Genomic DNA, 20,762 nt, shown 5'->3' with positions numbered 1-20,762 from the left:
TCCATTATGTGGTATGGGATCACTGGTGTGGGTTCTGTTTCCATTATGTGGCCTGGGATCACTGGTGTGGGTTCTGTTTCCATTATGTGGTCTGGGATCACTGGTGTGGGTTCTGTTTCCATTATGTGGTCTGGGATCACTGGTGTGGGTTCTGTTTCCATTATGTGGTCTGGGATCACTGGTGTGGGTTCTGTTTCCATTATGTGGCCTGGGATCACTGGTGTGGGTTCTGTTTCCGTTATGTGGCCTGGGATCACTGGTGTGGGTTCTGTTTCCATTATGTGGCCTGGGATCACTGGTGTGGGTTCTGTTTCCGTTATGTGGCCTGGGATCACTGGTGTGGGTTCTGTTTCCGTTATGTGGCCTGGGATCACTGGTGTGGGTTCTGTTTCTGTTATGTGGCCTGGGATCACTGGTGTGGGTTCTGTTTCTGTTATGTGGTCTGGGATCACTGGTGTGGGTTCTGTTTCTGTTATGTGGCCTGGGATCACTGGTGTGGGTTCTGTTTCCATTATGTGGCCTGGGATCACTGGTGTGGGTTCTGTTTCCATTATGTGGCCTTGGATCACTGGTGTGGGTTCTGTTTCCATTATGTGGTCTGGGATCACTGGTGTGGGTTCTGTTTCTGTTATGTGGCCTTGGATCACTGGTGTGGGTTCTGTTTCTGTTATGTGGCCTGGGATCACTGGTGTGGGTTCTGTTTCCATTATGTGGCCTGGGATCACTGGTGTGGGTTCTGTTTCCATTATGTGGCCTTGGATCACTGGTGTGGGTTCTGTTTCTGTTATGTGGCCTGGGATCACTGGTGTGGGTTCTGTTTCCATTATGTGGCCTGGGATCACTGGTGTGGGTTCTGTTTCTGTTATGTGGCCTGGGACCACTGGTGTGGGTTCTGTTTCTGTTATGTGGTCTGGGATCACTGGTGTGGGTTCTGTTTCTGTTATGTGGCCTGGGATCACTGGTGTGGGTTCTGTTTCCATTATGTGGCCTGGGATCACTGGTGTGGGTTCTGTTTCTGTTATGTGGCCTGGGATCACTGGTGTGGGTTCTGTTTCCGTTATGTGGCCTGGGATCACTGGTGTGGGTTCTGTTTCCGTTATGTGGCCTGGGATCACTGGTGTGGGTTCTGTTTCCGTTATGTGGCCTGGGATCACTGGTGTGGGTTCTGTTTCCATTATGTGGCCTGGGATCACTGGTGTGGGTTCTGTTTCCATTATGTGGCCTGGGATCACTGGTGTGGGTTCTGTTTCCATTATGTGGCCTGGGATCACTGGTGTGGGTTCTGTTTCCATTATGTGGCCTGGGATCACTGGTGTGGGTTCTGTTTCCATTATGTGGCCTGGGATCACTGGTGTGGGTTCTGTTTCCATTATGTGGCCTGGGATCACTGGTGTGGGTTCTGTTTCCATTATGTGGCCTGGGATCACTGGTGTGGGTTCTGTTTCCATTATGTGGCCTGCGTTATGTGGCCTGGGATCACTGGTTTGGGTTCTGTTTCCATTATGTGGCCTGGGATCACTGGTGTGGGTTCTGTTTCTGTTATGTGGCCTGGGATCACTGGTGTGGGTTCTGTTTCCATTATGTGGCCTGGGATCACTGGTGTGGGTTCTGTTTCCATTATGTGGCCTGGGATCACTGGTGTGGGTTCTGTTTCCATTATGTGGCCTGGGATCACTGGTGTGGGTTCTGTTTCCATTATGTGGCCTGCGTTATGTGGCCTGGGATCACTGGTGTGGGTTCTGTTTCCATTATGTGGCCTGGGATCACTGGTGTGGGTTCTGTTTATGTTATGTGGCCTGGGATCACTGGTGTGGGTTCTGTTTCCATTATGTGGCCTGGGATCACTGGTGTGGGTTCTGTTTCCGTTATGTGGCCTTGGATCACTGGTGTGGGTTCTGTTTCCGTTATGTGGCCTGGGATCACTGGTGTGGGTTCTGTTTCCGTTATGTGGCCTTGGATCACTGGTGTGGGTTCTGTTTCCGTTATGTGGCCTTGGATCACTGGTGTGGGTTCTGTTTCCGTTATGTGGCCTGGGATCACTGGTGTGGGTTCTGTTTCCGTTATGTGGCCTGGGATCACTGGTGTGGGTTTTGTAAGAGACATCTCAGAACCTCTACCTACACAGGAACTCCATACTGCTACAGTCTATAAACAGACACCATACTGCTACAGTCTATAAACAGACACCATACTGCTACAGTCTATAAACAGACACCATACTGCTACAGTCTATTACCAGACACCATACTGCTACAGTCTATAAACAGACACCATACTGCTACAGTCTATAAACAGACACCATACTGCTACAGTCTATAAACAGACACCATACTGCTACAGTCTATAAACAGACACCATACTGCTACAGTCTATTACCAGACACCATACTGCTACAGTCTATTAACAGACACCATACTGTTACAGTCTATTACCAGACACCATACTGCTACAGTCTATTAACAGACACCATACTGCTAGAGTCTATAAACAGACACCATACTGCTACAGTCTATTAACAGACACCATACTGCTACAGTTTAGCTACAGTCTATAAACAGACACCATACTGCTACAGTTTAGCTACAGTCTATAAACAGACACCATACTGCTACAGTCTAGCTACAGTCTATTAACAGACACCATACTGCTACAGTCTAGCTACAGTCTATAAACAGACACCATACTGCTACAGTCTAGCTACAGTCTATAAACAGACACCATACTACTACAGTCTAGCTACAGTCAATGAACAGACACCATACTGCTACAGTCTAGCTACAGTCAATGAACAGACACCATACTGCTACAGTCTATTAACAGACACCATACTGCTACAGTCTAGCTATAGTCAATGAACAGACACCATACTGCTACAGTCTATTAACAGACACGATACTGCTACAGTCTAGCTACAGTCTATAAACAGACACCATACTGCTACAGTCTAGCTACAGTCTATTAACAGACACCATACTGCTACAGTCTAGCTACAGTCTATAAACAGACACCATACTGCTACAGTTTAGCTACAGTCTATTAACAGACACCATACTGCTACAGTCTAGCTACAGTCTATAAACAGACACCATACTGCTACAGTCTAGCTACAGTCTATAAACAGACACCATACTTCTACAGTCTAGCTACAGTATGTAAACAGACACCATACTGCTACAGTATAGCTACAGTATTTAAACAGACACCATACTGCTACAGTCTATAAACAGACACCATACTTCTACAGTATAGCTACAGTCTATAAACAGACACCATACTGCTACAGTCTATAAACAGACACCATACTTCTACAGTATAGCTACAGTATGTAAACAGACACCATACTGCTACAGTCTATAAACAGACACCATCCTGCTACAGTCTATAAACAGACACCATAGTTCTACAGTATAGCTACAGTATGTAAACAGACACCATACTGCTACAGTCTATAAACAGACACCATACTGCTACAGTATAGCTACAGTATATAAACAGACACCATACTGCAACAGTCTATAAACAGACACCATACTGCAACAGTCTATAAACAGACACCATAGTGCTACAGTCTATAAACAGACACCATACTTCTTCAGTCTAGCTACAGTATATAAACAGACACCATACTGCTACAGTCTATAAACAGACACCATAGTGCTACAGTCTATAAACAGACACCATGCTGCAACAGTCTATAAACAGACACCATACTGCTACAGTCTATAAACAGACACCATACTGCTACAGTCTATTACCAGACACCATACTGCAACAGTCTATAAACAGACACCATACTGCAACAGTCTATAAACAGACACCATAGTGCTACAGTCTATAAACAGACACCATACTTCTTCAGTCTAGCTACAGTATATAAACAGACACCATACTGCAACAGTCTATAAACAGACACCATAGTGCTACAGTCTATAAACAGACACCATGCTGCAACAGTCTATAACAGACACCAAAGTGCTACAGTCTATAAACAGTACAGATCAGTGAGATGCTTTTCATATTTTTGGAGAAATATTGCATTTATTCCAAATCCATAAAGTAGTGCATCCATACTATACAGAAAGCAGGAGACATCGGTACCAAAGTGACAGTCACTTGAGTGCGAGGTGTGCATTGCTAATTAAACAAACAACGAAAAGCCTTAATGTGTTGGATTAATGACAATAACCATACAAAAAAAATGTTATCCTAAAATCTGACAGTACTGTATAGTAATATAATTATAATTATTATAGAATTGTCTTATAGTAATTATATATAGATGCGGAGACCCTGGTCACCCAATGGCACCCTATTCCCTATATAGTGCACTATTTGTGACCAGGGCCCATAGTGCTGCCCACAGGGCTCTGTCAAAAGCAATGCACTATGTAAGGTATAGGGTGCCAATTGGGAAGCAGCCATTCTAAATCCATCATGCATGATCTACGTATTGTATTTCAGGAGATCGTTGAATCCAGAAATGTAATTAAAAAGAATTAATAAAAAACACAAATTAATAGTCATGGAATTGGATGATAGAAATCCCTTAGATGAATTAATATCTCTATAGAAGAGGAAGCTGCTATTTCTGGATGGAAACCGTTCAGGCTAATTTAATCTGGCACGTATTTACAGAGGCCTTGCCAATTATACCTTCTAGAACATTGATAAGAACAGCGTCATTGTCGTGTTCTAAATCACATGGATGGATTCTAATCGCCTGACCGGCAAGAACGGGATTTCTGATTGGTTGGTTGTAGTTTTTTTTACAAGAATGCACTGTGTCATGTCAATCTGATTGGTTGAGACACAATAGCACAATAACCGGGATTGGTTCACGACAGAAACCTGATTTATGTGATTGGTAATTGGTTATGACTCACATCCAGCGACTCTGATTGGTTCTTGGTTCTAACTCATACCCGGCGACTCCGATTGGTGACTGTTGATTGGTTCTTGCTGTCTACAATATATACAGTATGATTGTGTCATTTATTTATTTAGAATTTTCAACACAAAGCCAACAAGTCCATTTGGTGGCGATGGACTGACAACACTGATTGGTGACTGGTCGAGACGTGGAGGCAGCCGGTGGTGTCAGTGAGCCCTTATTGGTTCTGGGTTATGACAGGAAGCCAATGACAGGCTGCAGGAAGAGGCCGAGGGTTCCGAGGATGCACACTGTCACAAACACCCACAGGAAGATTCTGTCTATCACCATGGCAACGTACTTCCAATCATCCTCCACCTGCGAGAGAGGGAGGGATGAAGGGAGGGAGAGAGGGAGAGAGAGGGATGGATAGAGGGATGAAGGGAGGGAGAGAGAGAGGGATGAATGGAGGGATGAAGGGAGGGAGAGAGGGAGAGAGAGAGGGATGGATGGAGAGGCAGCGATGATTTTGGACCATGAAGGAAGGAGGAGGGTTGGGTAAAACGTGAGGATGAGAAGAAAGAAAGAAAGGTAAAACTGAGTTGACTACTTGTGGAAGCATCCCCCTACTATAACTGACAGATAGAACATTAGTATGTTAATGGTATTCATCAGTGTCGGAATCAAACACACACACACACACACACACACACACACACACACACGCGCACACACACACACACACACACACACACGCACACACACACACACACACACACACACACAATCAGACAGGCAGGCTGACAAAGCTGATTGAGAAGAGAAGTACTTTACATATCAAAGACAGCTTTCCCCCCAAGGGGAGAGTTCAACCTCAGATGACAACACAAAGAACACGGGATTTTTCACTAAAGTCTTGTAACTATTTTCTCTTGTATTGTCCAGAGAGAGAACTTTTTAAACTCATTAGAGATATGAAACAGTGTTCCATCCAACAATGCTCCACTTGGTTGATATTATAAACAAGGGAGTATCTCAGCCTGTCTCAGCCTCCAGTATTTATGCTGCAGTAGTTTATGTGTCGGTCAGTTTGTTATATCTGGAGTACTTCTCCTGTCCTATCCGGTGTCCTGTGTGAATTTAAGTATGCTCTCTCTAATTCTCTCTTTCTTTCTCTCTCTCGGGGGACCTGAGCCCTAGGACCATGCCTCAGGACTACCTGACATGATGACTCCTTGCTGTCCCCAGTCCACCTGGCCGTGCTGCTGCTCCAGTTTCAACTGTTCTGCCTGTGATTATTATTATTTGACCATGCTGGTCATTGATGAACATTTGAACATCTTGGCCATGTTCTGTTATAATCTCCACCCGGCACAGCCAGAAGAGGACTGGCCACCCCACATAGCCTGGTTCCTCTCTAGGTTTCTTCCTAGGTTTTGTCCTTTCTAGGGAGTTTTTCCTAGCCACCGTGCTTCTACACCTGCATTGCTTGCTGTTTTGGGTTTAAGGCTGGGTTTCTGTACAGCACTTTGAGATATCAGCTGATGTACGAAGGGCTATATAAAATAAAGTTGAATTTGAATTTGAGTATCAACAAACAATGGGTGAGCATCCCGAAAAGCAGAGTAGCGAACATGATCTTTGTTTTGAAGACCCAGTGCGAGAGAAAACTATTCCTTCAATGTACGCTAACAGAGCTTTGTATGGGCTAACTGTACACACCTTCTTGGCCTTGGTTAAAGCTAAAGCTTTTTATTGTTAGCCGAAGCTAAAGCTATTTGTTGTTTGCCTAAATGAAATCTATTTCTATATTGTGCGCTAACGAAGCGAACATATACTGTACGCTAATGCTTGCCCCCACCCAGTCACATCGTTGACCTTGTCGTTAGTGGAATATATTTGTTGTTAGCCAAAGTTAAACCTATTTCTCCATTGTACGCTAATAAAGCTAATAGTAGCAGCTAATGCTAGCCCACACACTCACCTCTTTGGCATTTTTTAAGCTAAAGCTATTTGATTTTAGTCAAAGCTGAACCTATTTCCCCATTGTGCGCTAACAAAGCTAACATATACACCAAATCTAGTCCACCCTATAACCTATTTGGCCTTGGTTTTTAGCTGTATTGTAAGAGTTCTCTGAATAAACGCATGTGCTCAATGACAGACAAAATGTCGCTCACCTCTTTGGCCTGATAAAGCTAAAGTTAGTTGGTGTTTACCCAAAGTTAAACCTACTGTATTTCTCCATTGAGCTCCAACAAAGCTAACTTGCAGGCCCACCCACTCACCTCTTTGGCCTTGTTGAAGGTAAAGCTAGTTGGTGTTAATTAAGCTAAACCTAATGTATTTCTCCATTGCAGGCTAACACTAGCTTGCCACTCACCTCTTTGGCCTTGTTGCGGCTCCTCATGTTCTCGGCGATGTACTTGACGCTCTCGATGGCCTGTTTAATCTCCGGGGATAGGACGGAGAAGGCCACCACCGTGTTGATGCTCTGAGGACTCAGCTGGCGGCTCAGTTTCCCCGGATCTGTTGTCTCTAGGGTCTCCTTCCCATGTTGGCAGGGGCAAGGGCACTTCTTTCCCCCTCTTTCTCCACATCCTCCCTCAGTCAGTTTGTTGTCTCCGAACTCCAGGCAGTTCCCTCCCTGCTGGGAATTGAAGAGAATGAAATGCAATGGAATAGAATAGAATGCAATGGAATGGAAAAGAATAGAGTAGAATAGAATAGAGTAGAATAGAATAGAATAGAGTAAAATAGAATAGAGTAGAATAGAATAGAGTAGAATAGAATAGAATAGAGTAGAGTAGAATAGAATAGAGTAGAATATAATATAATAGAATAGAGTAGAATAGAGTAGAGTAGAATAGAGTAGAATAGAATAGAATAGAATAGAGTAGAATAGAATAGAGTAGAATATAATATAATTCATAAGGTTTCTAGAAATCCCAGTTGAAGGATTCCTGCATGTCCTGCTTATTTGATCCTGACTCCAGGAAAGTCACCAGATCTTTGCAACCCTAATCCAGAGGCTAAAGATTTACTCAGTATATTAATCTCCCCCACATGTTAACCTCTACCATTATGGGAATACATCAGGGACTAGGTGGAACAACAAAAAGGAACATTGATCCTTGAAGGAATTAAACCATTCCATTATCTATTGACCAACCATCCAACCAACCCGCCAACCCACCCACCCACCCACCCACCAAGCAACCAACCCACCAGCCAACCAATCAGCCAACCAGCCAACCAACCCACCCAAAAACCAACCGCCCGCCTGCCCACCCACCAACCAACCCACCGTCAGACTATTCTTCCTCTTCTTTCCTCCTTTCCCTCCTCCACCTCCTCCTCCTCCTGCTCCTCTCTCCTCCCCGCTGTCTGAACAGAGGGCCTTGCCATCCTGGTCTATGGGCCGTCTCATCAGCATTACTCTGGGTAGCACCCTGATGGACACAGAACAATTAACAGTACTTCAGTGTATTGTAAATATAATAATTATATGTATATTATAGTATTGTATTGTTTTATATAGTATTGTATAGTAGTGTATAGTATAGTAGTGCATTGTATAGTATTGTATTTTTTTCTATAGTATTGTATTGTATTGCATTGCATTGTAGTAGTGTATAGTATTGCATTGTATTATATTATATTGGTACTAGTATTGGTATTGTATTCTATAGCATTGTATTGTATAGGCATTGTATTCTATAGTAATGCATTAAATAGTATTGGTATTGTATAGTATTGTATTGGTACTAGTATTGGTATTGTATTCTATAGCATTGTATTGTATAGGCATTGTATTCTATAGTAATGCATTAAATAGTATTGGTATTGTATAGTATTGTATTGTATAGGTAGTACACTGAAGAACAACAAACACAGAAAACAAAAAAAATTAGAATCTACACTGATACAAAACACTAAGAACACCTTCCTAATATTGATTTGGTCTAAGAGTTGTACTAAGACTTGGTCTGAGAGTTGGGCTAAGACTTGGTCTGAGACTTGGTCTGAGACTTGGTCTGAGAGTTGGGCTAAGAGTTGGGCTGAGAGTTGGGCTAAGAGTTGGGCTGAGAGTTGGGATGAGAGTTGGGCTAAGAGTTGGGCTGAGAGTTGGTCTAAGAGTTGAGCTAACAGTTGAGCTAACAGTTGAGCTACGCGTTGGTCTAAGAGTTGAGCTACGAGTTGAGCTAATTCTCTCTCTTACCTGAGGAAGACGGACCTGACCCAGCCCGGCATGGTGTGGGTCATTGGTGTACGATAGTGGACGTTCAAGACGAACACGGTGATGACGATGGAGAGGGTGACGAAGATCATAGTGAAGAGGAGGTACTCCCCGATGAGGGGGATGACCAGGGAGGTGGACGGGATGGTCTCAGTGATCACCAGAAGGAACACAGTGAGGGAGAGGAGGACAGAGATACAGAGGGTCACCTGTTGGGTGGGTGAGAGAGAGAGAGAGAGAGAGAGAGAGAGAGAGAGAGAGAGAGAGAGAGCGAGAGAGAGAGAGAGAGAGAGAGATAGAGATGAACGCTGTAAAAGGCCCAGCATGTGTTGTTTGTTGACCTAGGAGGAAGCAATTATTATTTCATTCCATTGCAGGTACACTACACACACAATTCCACCAACACCATCATCACCCAGAACCAACGTTGGTTGATTTAGTCCGAGCATTCACACCAATCCCACTGAAGCTAACATTGCCCAATATTTCACATGGTGGCTCATTCTGAACACACAACAAATTGACTGCAGAGCCCGATTACAGAACTCATCCCTTATTTACTGGGTGCTAGGCAGATTAAAAAATAATAATAATATAACTATAATAATAAATATAAACTGGGTGGTTCGAGCCCTCAATTCTGATTGGCTGACAGCTGTGGTATATCAGACCGTATCCCACGGGTATGACAAAACATTTATTTTTACTGCTCTAATTACGTTGATAACCAGTTCATAATAGCAATAAGACACCTCGGGGGGTTTGTGGTATACGACCAATATAGCACGGCCCTTAGCCGTGGTATATTGGCCATATACCACACCCCCTCGTGCCTTATTGATTGAATATAATATAAGAAAACGAGTAGTTTTATATAATAATGTAACATATAACATATCTCATGTAGCAGACACTTTTATCGATAGCAACTTACAGTAGTGCATGTGAAGTAGGGTCTGCACACTCAGTTTCTCCGACACATGACCCTGTGTTGGTGGATTTGAGTGGGCGGACCCTACTTCATTACTATAGCAACATGCTTTAGCATTATTACAGTGCCTATAGGAAGTATTCATCCCCCTTGGACTTTTTCCACATTTTGTTGTGTTTCAACCTGGAATTCAAAACAAATTTCATTGAGATCTCCTTGTCACTGACTTTGACAGGAAGTTATTTTTTATTGTCAAAGTCAAAAGAGAATTCGACAAATGTTAATGATTAATAAAAAATGAAAAACTGTTCAAATAAGTACAAAATGTGTAATTTTTTAAGGACAATTGCTACAAGATCTTCATTTTATAATTTGTAGCAATTCATAATTTGTAATTTGTTTAATTTCTTTGACTGCAGAATGTCTAAAATATAAAATGTCAGTTTTTACATACTATATACTGTAGATGCTGGTTTGTTGCTGGAGATAATGGAAAATAGATTGTAACACAACAACATGACAACATACATGACCACAAAGATGTTCAACACAGTCAACACAACAAGATGTGGTAAAGTCCAAGGGGTGTGGACACTTCCTGCAGGCACCGTACCTTCTCTCCGCAGTCGGAGGGCAGGTAGAAGACCAGGACTGTTAAAAAAGAGATGAGGAGACAGGGGATGATGAGGTTGATGGTGTAGAAGAGAGGCAGGCGTCTGATGTAGAAGGAGTAGGTGATGTCTGGGTAGATCTCCTCGCAACAGTTGTACTTGATGTCGTGCTTGTAGCCCGGAGCATCGATGATCTCCCACTCGCCGCTCTCCCAGAAGTCTTTGAGGTTGACCTGAGGTAGGTGACATCGGGTTTATTGAGGGCTTGAATCTGAGTAGTTATTTCATAAACATGCATTCATCTTGGTTGGATTACACAATTCTAGAGAACGGATTCAGTGACTGAGATTTAGATTAAAAGACTTACAATAGTCAAGAATTCAACACTGGACAAGACTGTAACTACCAATAGGATACCACAAAATTGGGGAGCAAAAGGGGTAAAAAAAACAACAAAGATTTGAACACTACCCATAATTCCTTTATAGCTCTATACCACAACATGGTGTATCAGAAAATGGGATGTGCAAATATTCTTCTAACCTTTGACCCAATGAGCACCAGGTCGATCTTGGCCTTGTCGTAGGTCCAGGAGCCAAACTTCATGGAGCAGTTCTGGTAGTCAAAGGGGAAATAGGTGATGTCCATGGGGCAGGAGGACTTAAAGATTGCAGGGGGAACCCAGGTGACTGTACCGTCAAACTTCAATAGAGCTTTGGTCTTATCTTCAACCAGGAAGTCTCCCACAGCACTGAAGTGGAGAGAGAGGAAAGAGTTGTGTTGGAGAGAGAGGAAGAGGGAGATTTTTTTATTTTTTTATTTCACCTTTATTTAACCAGGTAGGCTAGTTGAGAACAAGTTCTCATTTACAACTGCAACCTGGCCAAGATAAAGCATAGCAGTGTGAACAGACAACAACACAGAGTTACACATGGAGTAAACAATAAACAAGTCAATAACACAGTAGAAAAAAAAGAAAGAGTCTATATACATTGTGTGCAAAAGGCATGAGGAGGTAAGCAAATAACTACAATTTAGCAGATTAACACTGGAGTGATAAATTATCAGATGGTCATGTGCAGGTAGAGATACTGGTGTGAAAAAGAGCAGAAAAAAAAAGTAAATAAATAAAAACAGTATGGGGATGAGGTTGGTCAAATTGGGTGGGCTATTTACCGATAGACTATTTACAGCTGCAGCGATCTGTTAGTTGCTCAGATAGCAGATGTTTAAAGTTGGTGAGGGAGATAAAAGTCTCCAACTTCAGCGATTTTTGCAATTCGTTCCAGTCAAAGGCAGCAGAGAACTGGAAGAAAAGGCGGCCAAATGAGGTGTTGGCTTTAGGGAGGATCAGTGAGATACACCTGCTGGAGCGCGTGCTACGGGTGGGTGTTGCCATCTTGACCAGTGAACTGAGATAAGGCGGAGCTTTACCTAGCATGGACTTGTAGATGACCTGGAGCCAGTGGGTCTGGCGACGAATATGTAGCGAGGGCCAGCCGACTAGAGCATACAGGTCGCAGTGGTGGGTGGTATAAGGTGCTTTAGTAACAAAACGGATGGCACTGTGATAAACTGCATCCAGTTTGCTGAGTAGAGTATTGGAAGCTATTTTGTAGATGACATCGCCGAAGTCGAGGATCGGTAGGATAGTCAGTTTTACTAGGGTAAGTTTGGCAGCGTGAGTGAAGGAGGCTTTGTTGCAAAATAGAAAGCCGACTCTAGATTTGATTTTAGATTGTAGATGTTTGATATGAGTCTGGAAGGAGAGTTTACAGTCTAGCCAGACACCTAGGTACTTATAGATGTCCACATATTCTAGGTCGGAACTATCCTGGGCGGTGATGCTAGTCGGGCATGCGGGTCGGGGCAGTGAACGGTTGAAAAGCATGCATTTGGTTTTACTAAGGTTTAAGAGCAGTTGGAGGCCACGGAAGGAGTGTTGTATGGCATTGAAGCTCGTTTGGAGGTTAGATAGCACAGTGTCCAAGGAAGGGCCAGAGGTATACAGAGTGGTGTCGTCTGCGAAAGAGGTGGATCAGGGAATCGCCCGCAGCAAGAGCAACATCATTGATATATACAGAGAAAAGAGTCGGCCCGAGAATTGAACCCTGTGGCACCCCCATAGAGACTGGGGAAGGTGAGAGGATCAGAAAGAAAGAAACAAGGGAAGTGAGGAGGATATTGTTGTTACACTATGAGAAGAGCTTTCCTTTGTGATAAGGGCATTTTAATGTTGTTGTTTTGCATTGTATATTGGAATAAAAGCTAAATAAAATAATATGGATATGAAATTAATCGAAAATTAAATCCATAGAAAATGGAAACAGTTTGTATAAATGTTTTTAAAATCTCTCTTCACAAACAGTTCAGTTCAGCACCTACTTTAGTACTTGGTCCTGTGTGTCTCAGTTGATAAGAGCAACACCAAGTTTGTCGGTTCAATATCCACATTGATCTCATACACATACTAAAAATGACTGCTCTCACAGAAAAAAATATCTGCTAAGTGACATGGCAAAATCACTTGTTATAAAACACTAAGTCACGACTCACTTGTTATACAGCACTATGTCATGTTGTTATAGAGTACTATCTCAGGTTGTTATACAGCACTATGTCAGGTTGTTATAGAGTACAATGTCATGTTGTTATAAAGCACTGTCAGGTTGTTATACAGCACTATGTCAGGTTGTTATACAGCACTATGTCATGTTGTTATAGAGCACTATGTCAGGTTGTTATACAGCACTATGGCATGTTGTTATAGAGTACTATGTCAGGTTGTTATACAGCACTATGCCAGGTTGTTATAGAGCACTATGTCAGGTTGTTATACAGCACTATGTCAGGTTGTTATACAGCACTATGTCAGGTTGTTATAGAGTACAATGTCATGTTGTTATAAAGCACTGTCAGGTTGTTATACAGCACTATGTCAGGTTGTTATACAGCACTATGTCATGTTGTTATAGAGCACTATGTCATGTTGTTATAGAGCACTATGTCATGTTGTTATAGAGCACTATGTCAGGATGTTATAGAGTACCATGTCAGGTTGTTATAGAGCACTATGCCATGTTGTTATAGAGTACTATGTCAGGTTGTTATACAGCACTATGCCAGGTTGTTATAGAGCACTATGTCATATTGTTATAGAGTACTATGTCATTTTGTTATAGAGTACTCTGTCAGGTTGTTATAGAACACTATGTCAGGTTGTTATAGAGCACTATGTCAGGTTGTTATAGAGCACTATGTCATGTTGTTATAGAGCACTATGTCAGGTTGTTAGAGAGCACTATGCCAGGTTGTTAGAGAGCACTATGTCAGGTTGTTATAGAGCACTATGTCATGTTGTTATAAAGCACTATGCCAGGTTGTTAGAGAGCACTATGCCATGTTGTTATAGAGCACTATGTCAGGTTGTTATACAGCACTATGCCAGGTTGTTAGAGAGCACTATGTCATGTTGTTATAAAGCACTATGTCAGGTTGTTATAGAGTACAATGTCAGGTTGTTATAGAGCACTATGTCATGTTGTTATAGAGTACTATGTTAGGTTGTTATAGAGTACAATGTCAGGTTGTTATAGAACACTATGTCATGTTGTTATAGAGTACTATGTCAGGTTGTTATACAGCACTATGCCAGGTTGTTAGAGAGCACTATGTCAGGTTGTTATAGAGCACTATGTCAGGTTGTTATAGAGCACTATGTCATGTTGTTATAGAGTACTATGTCAGGTTGTTATAGAGCACTATGTCAGGTTGTTATAGAGCACTATGTCAGGTTGTTATACAGCACTATGCCAGGTTGTTAGAGAGCACTATGTCAGGTTGTTATAGAGCACTATGTCAGGTTGTTATAGAGTACTATGTCATGTTGTTATAGAGTACTATGTCAGGTTGTTATAGAGCACTATGTCATGTTGTTATAGAGTACTATGTCAGGTTGTTATAGAGCACTATGTCAGGTTGTTATAGAGCACTATGTCTGGACTCACTTGTTATAAAGCACTATGTCAGGTCTCCAGATCTTGTTGGATGGAACTCTGATGAACTCAATCCCATCAAACTCTACTGGGGCCCAGCTTAGTTTGTAGTCGTTCCAGATCTGAAACACAAACACAGCATGAATGAGTGTATGTGTGTGTGTGTGTGTGTGTGTTAGGGAGTCACCTTAAGAAGAAAGGAAGATAGCAAGATACACACGCACAAATATGCACACACACACACACACACACACACACACACACACACACACAGCCTTGATTACTTTATCAAACACACCCCCTCGTGGATTTTTCCGAATGATCTTGAACTGAAACTTAACCGTATTTTGTATTAATTTCTTCCTTTAACCCCCTAGAGTCTATTGATGCACCGGTGCGTCAATATAAATAATAGCTTTTAAAAAGGTCTTCATCAAAATCTGTCGGATTAAGCTAGAGATATCCTTCTGATATAGACATTAGAGATATCCTTCTGATAGAGATATTAGAGATATCCTTCTGATATAGACATTAGAGATATCCTTCTGATAGAGATATTAGAGATATCCTTCTGATAGAGATGTTAGAGATATCCTTCTGATATAGACATTAGAGATATCCTTCTGATATAGACATTAGAGATATCCTTCTGATATAGACATTAGAGATATCCTTCTGATATAGACATTAGAGATATCCTTCTGATAGAGATATTAGAGATATCCTTCTGATAGAGATATTAGAGATATCCTTCTGATATAGACATTAGAGATATCCTTCTGATATAGATATTAGAGATATCCTTCTGATATAGACATTAGAGATATCCTTCTGATAGAGATATTTGAGATATCCTTCTGATATAGACATTAGAGATATCCTTCTGATAGAGATATTAGAGATATCCTTCTGATAGAGATATTAGAGATATCCTTCTGATAGAGATATTCGAGATATCCTTCTGATAGAGATATTAGAGATATCCTTCTTAGAGATATTAGAGATATCCTTCTGATATAGACATTAGAGATATCCTTCTGATATAGATATTAGAGATATCCTTCTGATATAGACATTAGAGATATCCTTCTGATAGAGATATTCGAGATATCCTTCTGATATAGACATTAGAGATATCCTTCTGATAGAGATATTAGAGATATCCTTCTGATAGAGATATTAGAGATATCCTTCTGATAGAGATATTCGAGATATCCTTCTGATAGAGATATTAGAGATATCCTTCTGATAGAGATATTAGAGATATCATTCTGATAGAGATATTAGAGATATCCTTCTGATAGAGATATTAGAGATATCCTTCTGATATAGATATTAGAGATATCCTTCTGATAGAGATATTAGAGATATCCTTCTGATAGAGATATTAGAGATATCCTTCTGATAGAGATATTAGAGATATCCTTCTGATAGAGATGTTAGAGATATCTTTCTGATATAGACATTAGAGATATCCTTCTGATAGAGATATTAGAGATATCCATCCTTCTGATAGAGATATTAGAGATATCCATCCTTCTGACATAGATATTAGAGATATCCTTCTGATAGAGATATTAGAGATATCCTTCTGATAGAGATATTAGAGATATCCTTCTGATAGAGATATTAGAGATATCCTTCTGATAGAGATATTAGAGATATCCTTCTGATAGAGATATTAGAGATATCCTTCTGATATAGATATTAGAGATATCCTTCTGATAGAGATATTAGAGATATCCTTCTGATAGAGATATTAGAGATATCCTTCTGATAGAGATATTAGAGATATCCTTCTGATAGAGATATTCGAGATATCCGTCTTTTTGCATTGGATCCGCCGATGCTGCACTGCAGAGCTAGAGCGGTTTGTCAGACCATGAGACATCCCAAAAGTCAGTCTTCTCACGATGACGTCTGTAGCTTCCAAACGGTTTGACCTACAATCTATGAGTCTCTATGAAAGTCTCTATGGAAATAGACTCATTAACACAATGATATCCTCCGTTTTGGTCTAATGTCACGGGACTCTCCTGAAGGTTACCTGTTCCCCCAAAAAAGGTTAAATATGTGTGCAAAATAATATGTATATATATATATATATATATATATATATATATATATCTATATATAAACATTTCCTGAGCGTTCTAATATCTCCTAGATTTAGAAAGATACTTCAAAACCTTGTTTCTATAAGGATATATATTTGTTGACTGTCTGTTTTTAAAATTTTCTGAATGTGTTATTCAATGTCTTTCTATAGTCTTTAGTAATAAAAGCCAAATTCAATACTTTATCAAATATATATTTTATATACCTAAAAAGGTCCTAAAATTCCAAATCAAAAACTGAAATGATCCGTAGTATGACCGTCTTAAAACAATGCCATGTGTTAGCTTAGATTGGACTTAGACTTTTAAGAATTTAAATAAAGTGTAGCCTACTGAATATTATTCAATCACCATGAATGCCTTTGATTGGCTCTTCAATCAAATAACTACAGGTCTTACGGTAAAAAATGTTCTTCAAAGCAGCTTGCCTGGTAACACACACACCCACACACACACACACACACACACACACACACACACACACACACACACACACACACACACACACACACACACACACACACACAAGCAAACACACACAAGCAAACACACACACACACACACACACACAATTGATTATCTGATTAACATGTGGAAGTAAGCAGCTGTAATAATGGGGGGCATATTTAATTTCCTGTTTCATGCTATGTTTGCGTTCCCATTTGTTACCTATGAGAGCGCTAAAGTTTGTCAGCCATGTAGCTTCATGCTAGGCTAGCTTTCCCATTTGGTTCCTATGAGAGCGCTAACATTTGTCAGACATGTAGCTTCATGCTAGGCTAGCTTTCCCATTTGGTTCCTATGAGAGCGCTAACATTTGTCAGACATGTAGCTTCATGCTAGGCTAGCTTTCCCATTTGGTTCCTATGAGAGCGCTAACGTTTGTCAGCTATGTAGCGTCATGCTAGGCTAGCTTTCCCATTTGGTTCCTATGAGAGCGCTGAGGTTTGTCAGACATGTAGCTTCATGCTAGGCTAGCTTTCCCATTTGGTTCCTATGAGAGCGCTAACATTTGTCAGACATGTAGCTTCATGCTAGGCTAGCTTTCCCATTTGGTTCCTATGAGAGCGCTAACATTTGTCAGACATGTAGCTTCATGCTAGGCTAGCTTTCCCATTTGGTTCCTATGAGAGCGCTGAGGTTTGTCAGACATGTAGCTTCATGCTAGGCTAGCTTTCCCATTTGGTTCCTATGAGAGCGCTGAGGTTTGTTAGTCACGTCACGATCTGAAAAGGGATTGTGTTAATATGATGGATCTTTGAATACTAAACAAGCTTCTAAGCTTCAATTACTAAATTCACAGCTGCTATTGCAAAGATAAGCCACAAATGACGTGTGAATCAATGTTTCTTAAAATCTTTAGTTGTTAGGCACTATGTTAGTTTGCCTTTCTCTTTCAACTCATAATATTATCATGAAAGAGACAGAAGTCATTTCACATTTCTACATTACATATTTATTTCAAATGAGTCCTGAGTAAATAATTGTGTACAAAGTATTAAAAACTTCTTCCTAATAATGAGTTGCCCTCAGAAAAGCCTCAATTCATCAGGACATGGACTCTACAAAATGTTGAAAGCGTTCTACAGTGATGCTGGCACATGTTGACCACAATGCTTCCCACAGTTGTGTCAAGTTGGCTGGATGTCCTTTGGGTGGTGGACCATTCTTGATACACACAGGAAATTGTTGAGTGTGAAAAACCCAGCAGAGTTGTAGTTCTTGACACACTCAAACTGGTGCACCTGGCTCCTACTACCATACCCTGTTCAAAAGGCACTTAAATCTGTTGTCTTGTCCATTCACCCTCTGAATGGCACACACACACAATCCATGTCTCAATTGTCTCAAGGCTTAAACATCCTTCTTTAACCCGTCTCCTCCCCTTCATCTACACTGATTGAAGTGGATTTAACAAGTGACATCAATAAGGGATCATCGCTTTCACCTGGATTCACCTGGTCAGTTTGTCATGTTTTGTACCCTCAGTGTATGTCTGACAGAGAGTTAAATATTGAAATGATGCCCGAATTGAAAACAACAATTTGCCATTTTGGACAGGTATACACAGTTTAAAGTGTTGACATGTGTGTACTGAAGTACTGGGAGTGTATGTTACTCTCTGTAAGAGATTTAACATGTTAACTCTAACATGCATGCTTGACTGATCAGAGAGAGAGAGAGAGAGAGAGAGAGAGAGAGAGAGAGAGAGAGAGAGAGAGAGAGAGAGAGAGAGAGAGAGAGAGAGACAGAGACAGAGACAGAGAGAGAGAGAGAGAGAGAGACAGAGACAGAGACAGAGAGAGAGAGAGAGAGAGAGAGAGAGAGAGAGAGACAGAGAGAGAGAGAGAGAGAGAGATCTTTATATTATAGTGTTTCGGCCAGTACCGGTATACTCAAGGTTAGGATGGGTATATCACCCAGAGACAGATGGAAAGATGGAAAGAGCTAGAGAAGGGAGAGAAGCTCTCTAGAGGTCAGAAGGTCAGTAGTTCCAGAGAAGTCACCTAGCTATCTAGAGGTCAGTAGTTCCAGAGAAGTCACCAGCTATCTAGAGGTCAGTAGTTCCAGAGAAGTCACCTAGCTCTATAGAGGTCAGTAGTTCCAGAGAAGTAACCTAGCTATCTAGAGGTCAGTAGTTCCAGAGAAGTCACCTAGCTCTATAGAGGTCAGTAGGTCATGTAGTTCCAGAGAAGTCACCAAGGTATCTAGATGTGAGTAGTTCATGTAGTTCCAGAGAAGTCACCTAGCTATCTAGAGGTCATTAGTTCCAGAGAAGTCACCTAGCTATCTAGAGGTCAGTAGTCCCAGAGAAGTCACCCAGCTCTCTAGAGGTCAGTAGGTCATGTAGTTCCAGAGAAGTCACCTAGCTATCTAGAGGTCAGTAGTTCCAGAGAAGATCACCTAGCTATCTAGAGGTCAGTAGTTCCAGAGAAGTCACCTAGCTAGCTAGAGGTCAGTAGTTCCAGAGAAGATAGCCTAGCTATCTAGAGGTGAGTAGTTCCAGAGAAGTCACCCAGCTCTCTAGAGGTCAGTAGTTCATGTAGTTCCAGAGAAGTCACCTAGCTATCTAGAGGTCAGTAGTTCATGACAGGGGGCCATAGATCCTCCAGAGGCTCTGTTCAGTGTAGCATGGCCACAGTGAAGCATATTGATTAAGGACTGGATGAATGTCTCTACACAGAGGGACACACAATCTCAAAGGCACACACACACACACACACACACACACACACATGCATGAACGCAGGCACGTACACACACAGTGGAAGCAAGGGTCCTACATTCATATTGATGTTTGACATGAACAAAATCAGACGGCTCCCTCCCCTCCCTGCCTCACCCCATCCCTGCCTCACCCCATCCCCTAGTAGACCTCTGAGGGAACATATTAGTCATCAATAAGATCATTGTTGTGTGTGTGTGTGTGTGTATCTGTGTGTGTGTGTGTGTGTGTGTATGTGTGTGTGTGTGTGTGTGTGTGTACTTACGTGTCTCAGCCACAGATTTGTCTCCATGATCTGATTCACTTCATCCTACAGACAAGAAACAGATCATAGGTTAGCCTACGGCAGTGTGTGTGTGTTTGTGCAATGACTGTGTGTGTATTATTCCTATTTGTGCCATACACAGCCACCGCAGTCAGATAACCAGTCAAAACAGCGGGAGTAATCTTATTAAATGTCACCTCTAACAACTGAAAACTTAACTTAACTTAACTGCCTATTCCCTACATAGTGCACTACTTAACTACCTATTCCCTATATAGTGCACTACTTAACTACCTATTCCCTATATAGTGCACTAGTTAACTACCTATTCCCTATATAGTGCACTAGTTAACTACCTATTCCCTACATAGTGTGCACTACTTAACTACCTATTCCCTATATAGTGCACTACTTGACTACCTATTCCCTATATAGTGCACTACTTAACTACATATTTCCTATATAAGGGTAGAATTAGAATTGTAACTGGGGTAGAATTAGAATTGT

The 20,762-nt window shown here is 41.4% G+C and overlaps 1 protein-coding gene across 2 annotated transcripts in view; it reads right to left on the bottom strand.

The window, feature by feature from the left end:
• Window positions 1-4,018: 4,018 nt before the first annotated feature.
• Window positions 4,019-20,762, bottom strand: part of LOC139393701 (neuronal acetylcholine receptor subunit alpha-3-like) — a 39,346-nt gene continuing 22,602 nt past the window's right edge. Inside the window, exons 3-10 of one of the 2 annotated variants that reach the window (XM_071142049.1) lie at window positions 20,256-20,300; window positions 14,660-14,769; window positions 11,196-11,403; window positions 10,655-10,885; window positions 9,093-9,319; window positions 8,178-8,322; window positions 7,254-7,517; window positions 4,019-5,248 (exon numbers count right to left, since the gene is read on the bottom strand). In XM_071142049.1, the coding sequence (XP_070998150.1) occupies window positions 5,123-5,248; window positions 7,254-7,517; window positions 8,178-8,322; window positions 9,093-9,319; window positions 10,655-10,885; window positions 11,196-11,403; window positions 14,660-14,769; window positions 20,256-20,300 (1,356 nt within the window). In that variant the 3' untranslated portion in view covers window positions 4,019-5,122. Of the gene's footprint in view, window positions 5,249-7,253; window positions 7,521-8,177; window positions 8,323-9,092; window positions 9,320-10,654; window positions 10,886-11,195; window positions 11,404-14,659; window positions 14,770-20,255; window positions 20,301-20,762 lie in introns of both variants that reach the window. The other variant, XM_071142048.1, reaches the window with a different exon arrangement.

Source organism: Oncorhynchus clarkii, unplaced genomic scaffold (assembly GCF_045791955.1).
Source record: "Oncorhynchus clarkii lewisi isolate Uvic-CL-2024 unplaced genomic scaffold, UVic_Ocla_1.0 unplaced_contig_5644_pilon_pilon, whole genome shotgun sequence".
In the NCBI taxonomy this organism is placed as follows: domain Eukaryota; kingdom Metazoa; phylum Chordata; class Actinopteri; order Salmoniformes; family Salmonidae; genus Oncorhynchus; species Oncorhynchus clarkii.
This window is presented reverse-complemented; position numbering and strand designations above follow the sequence as displayed.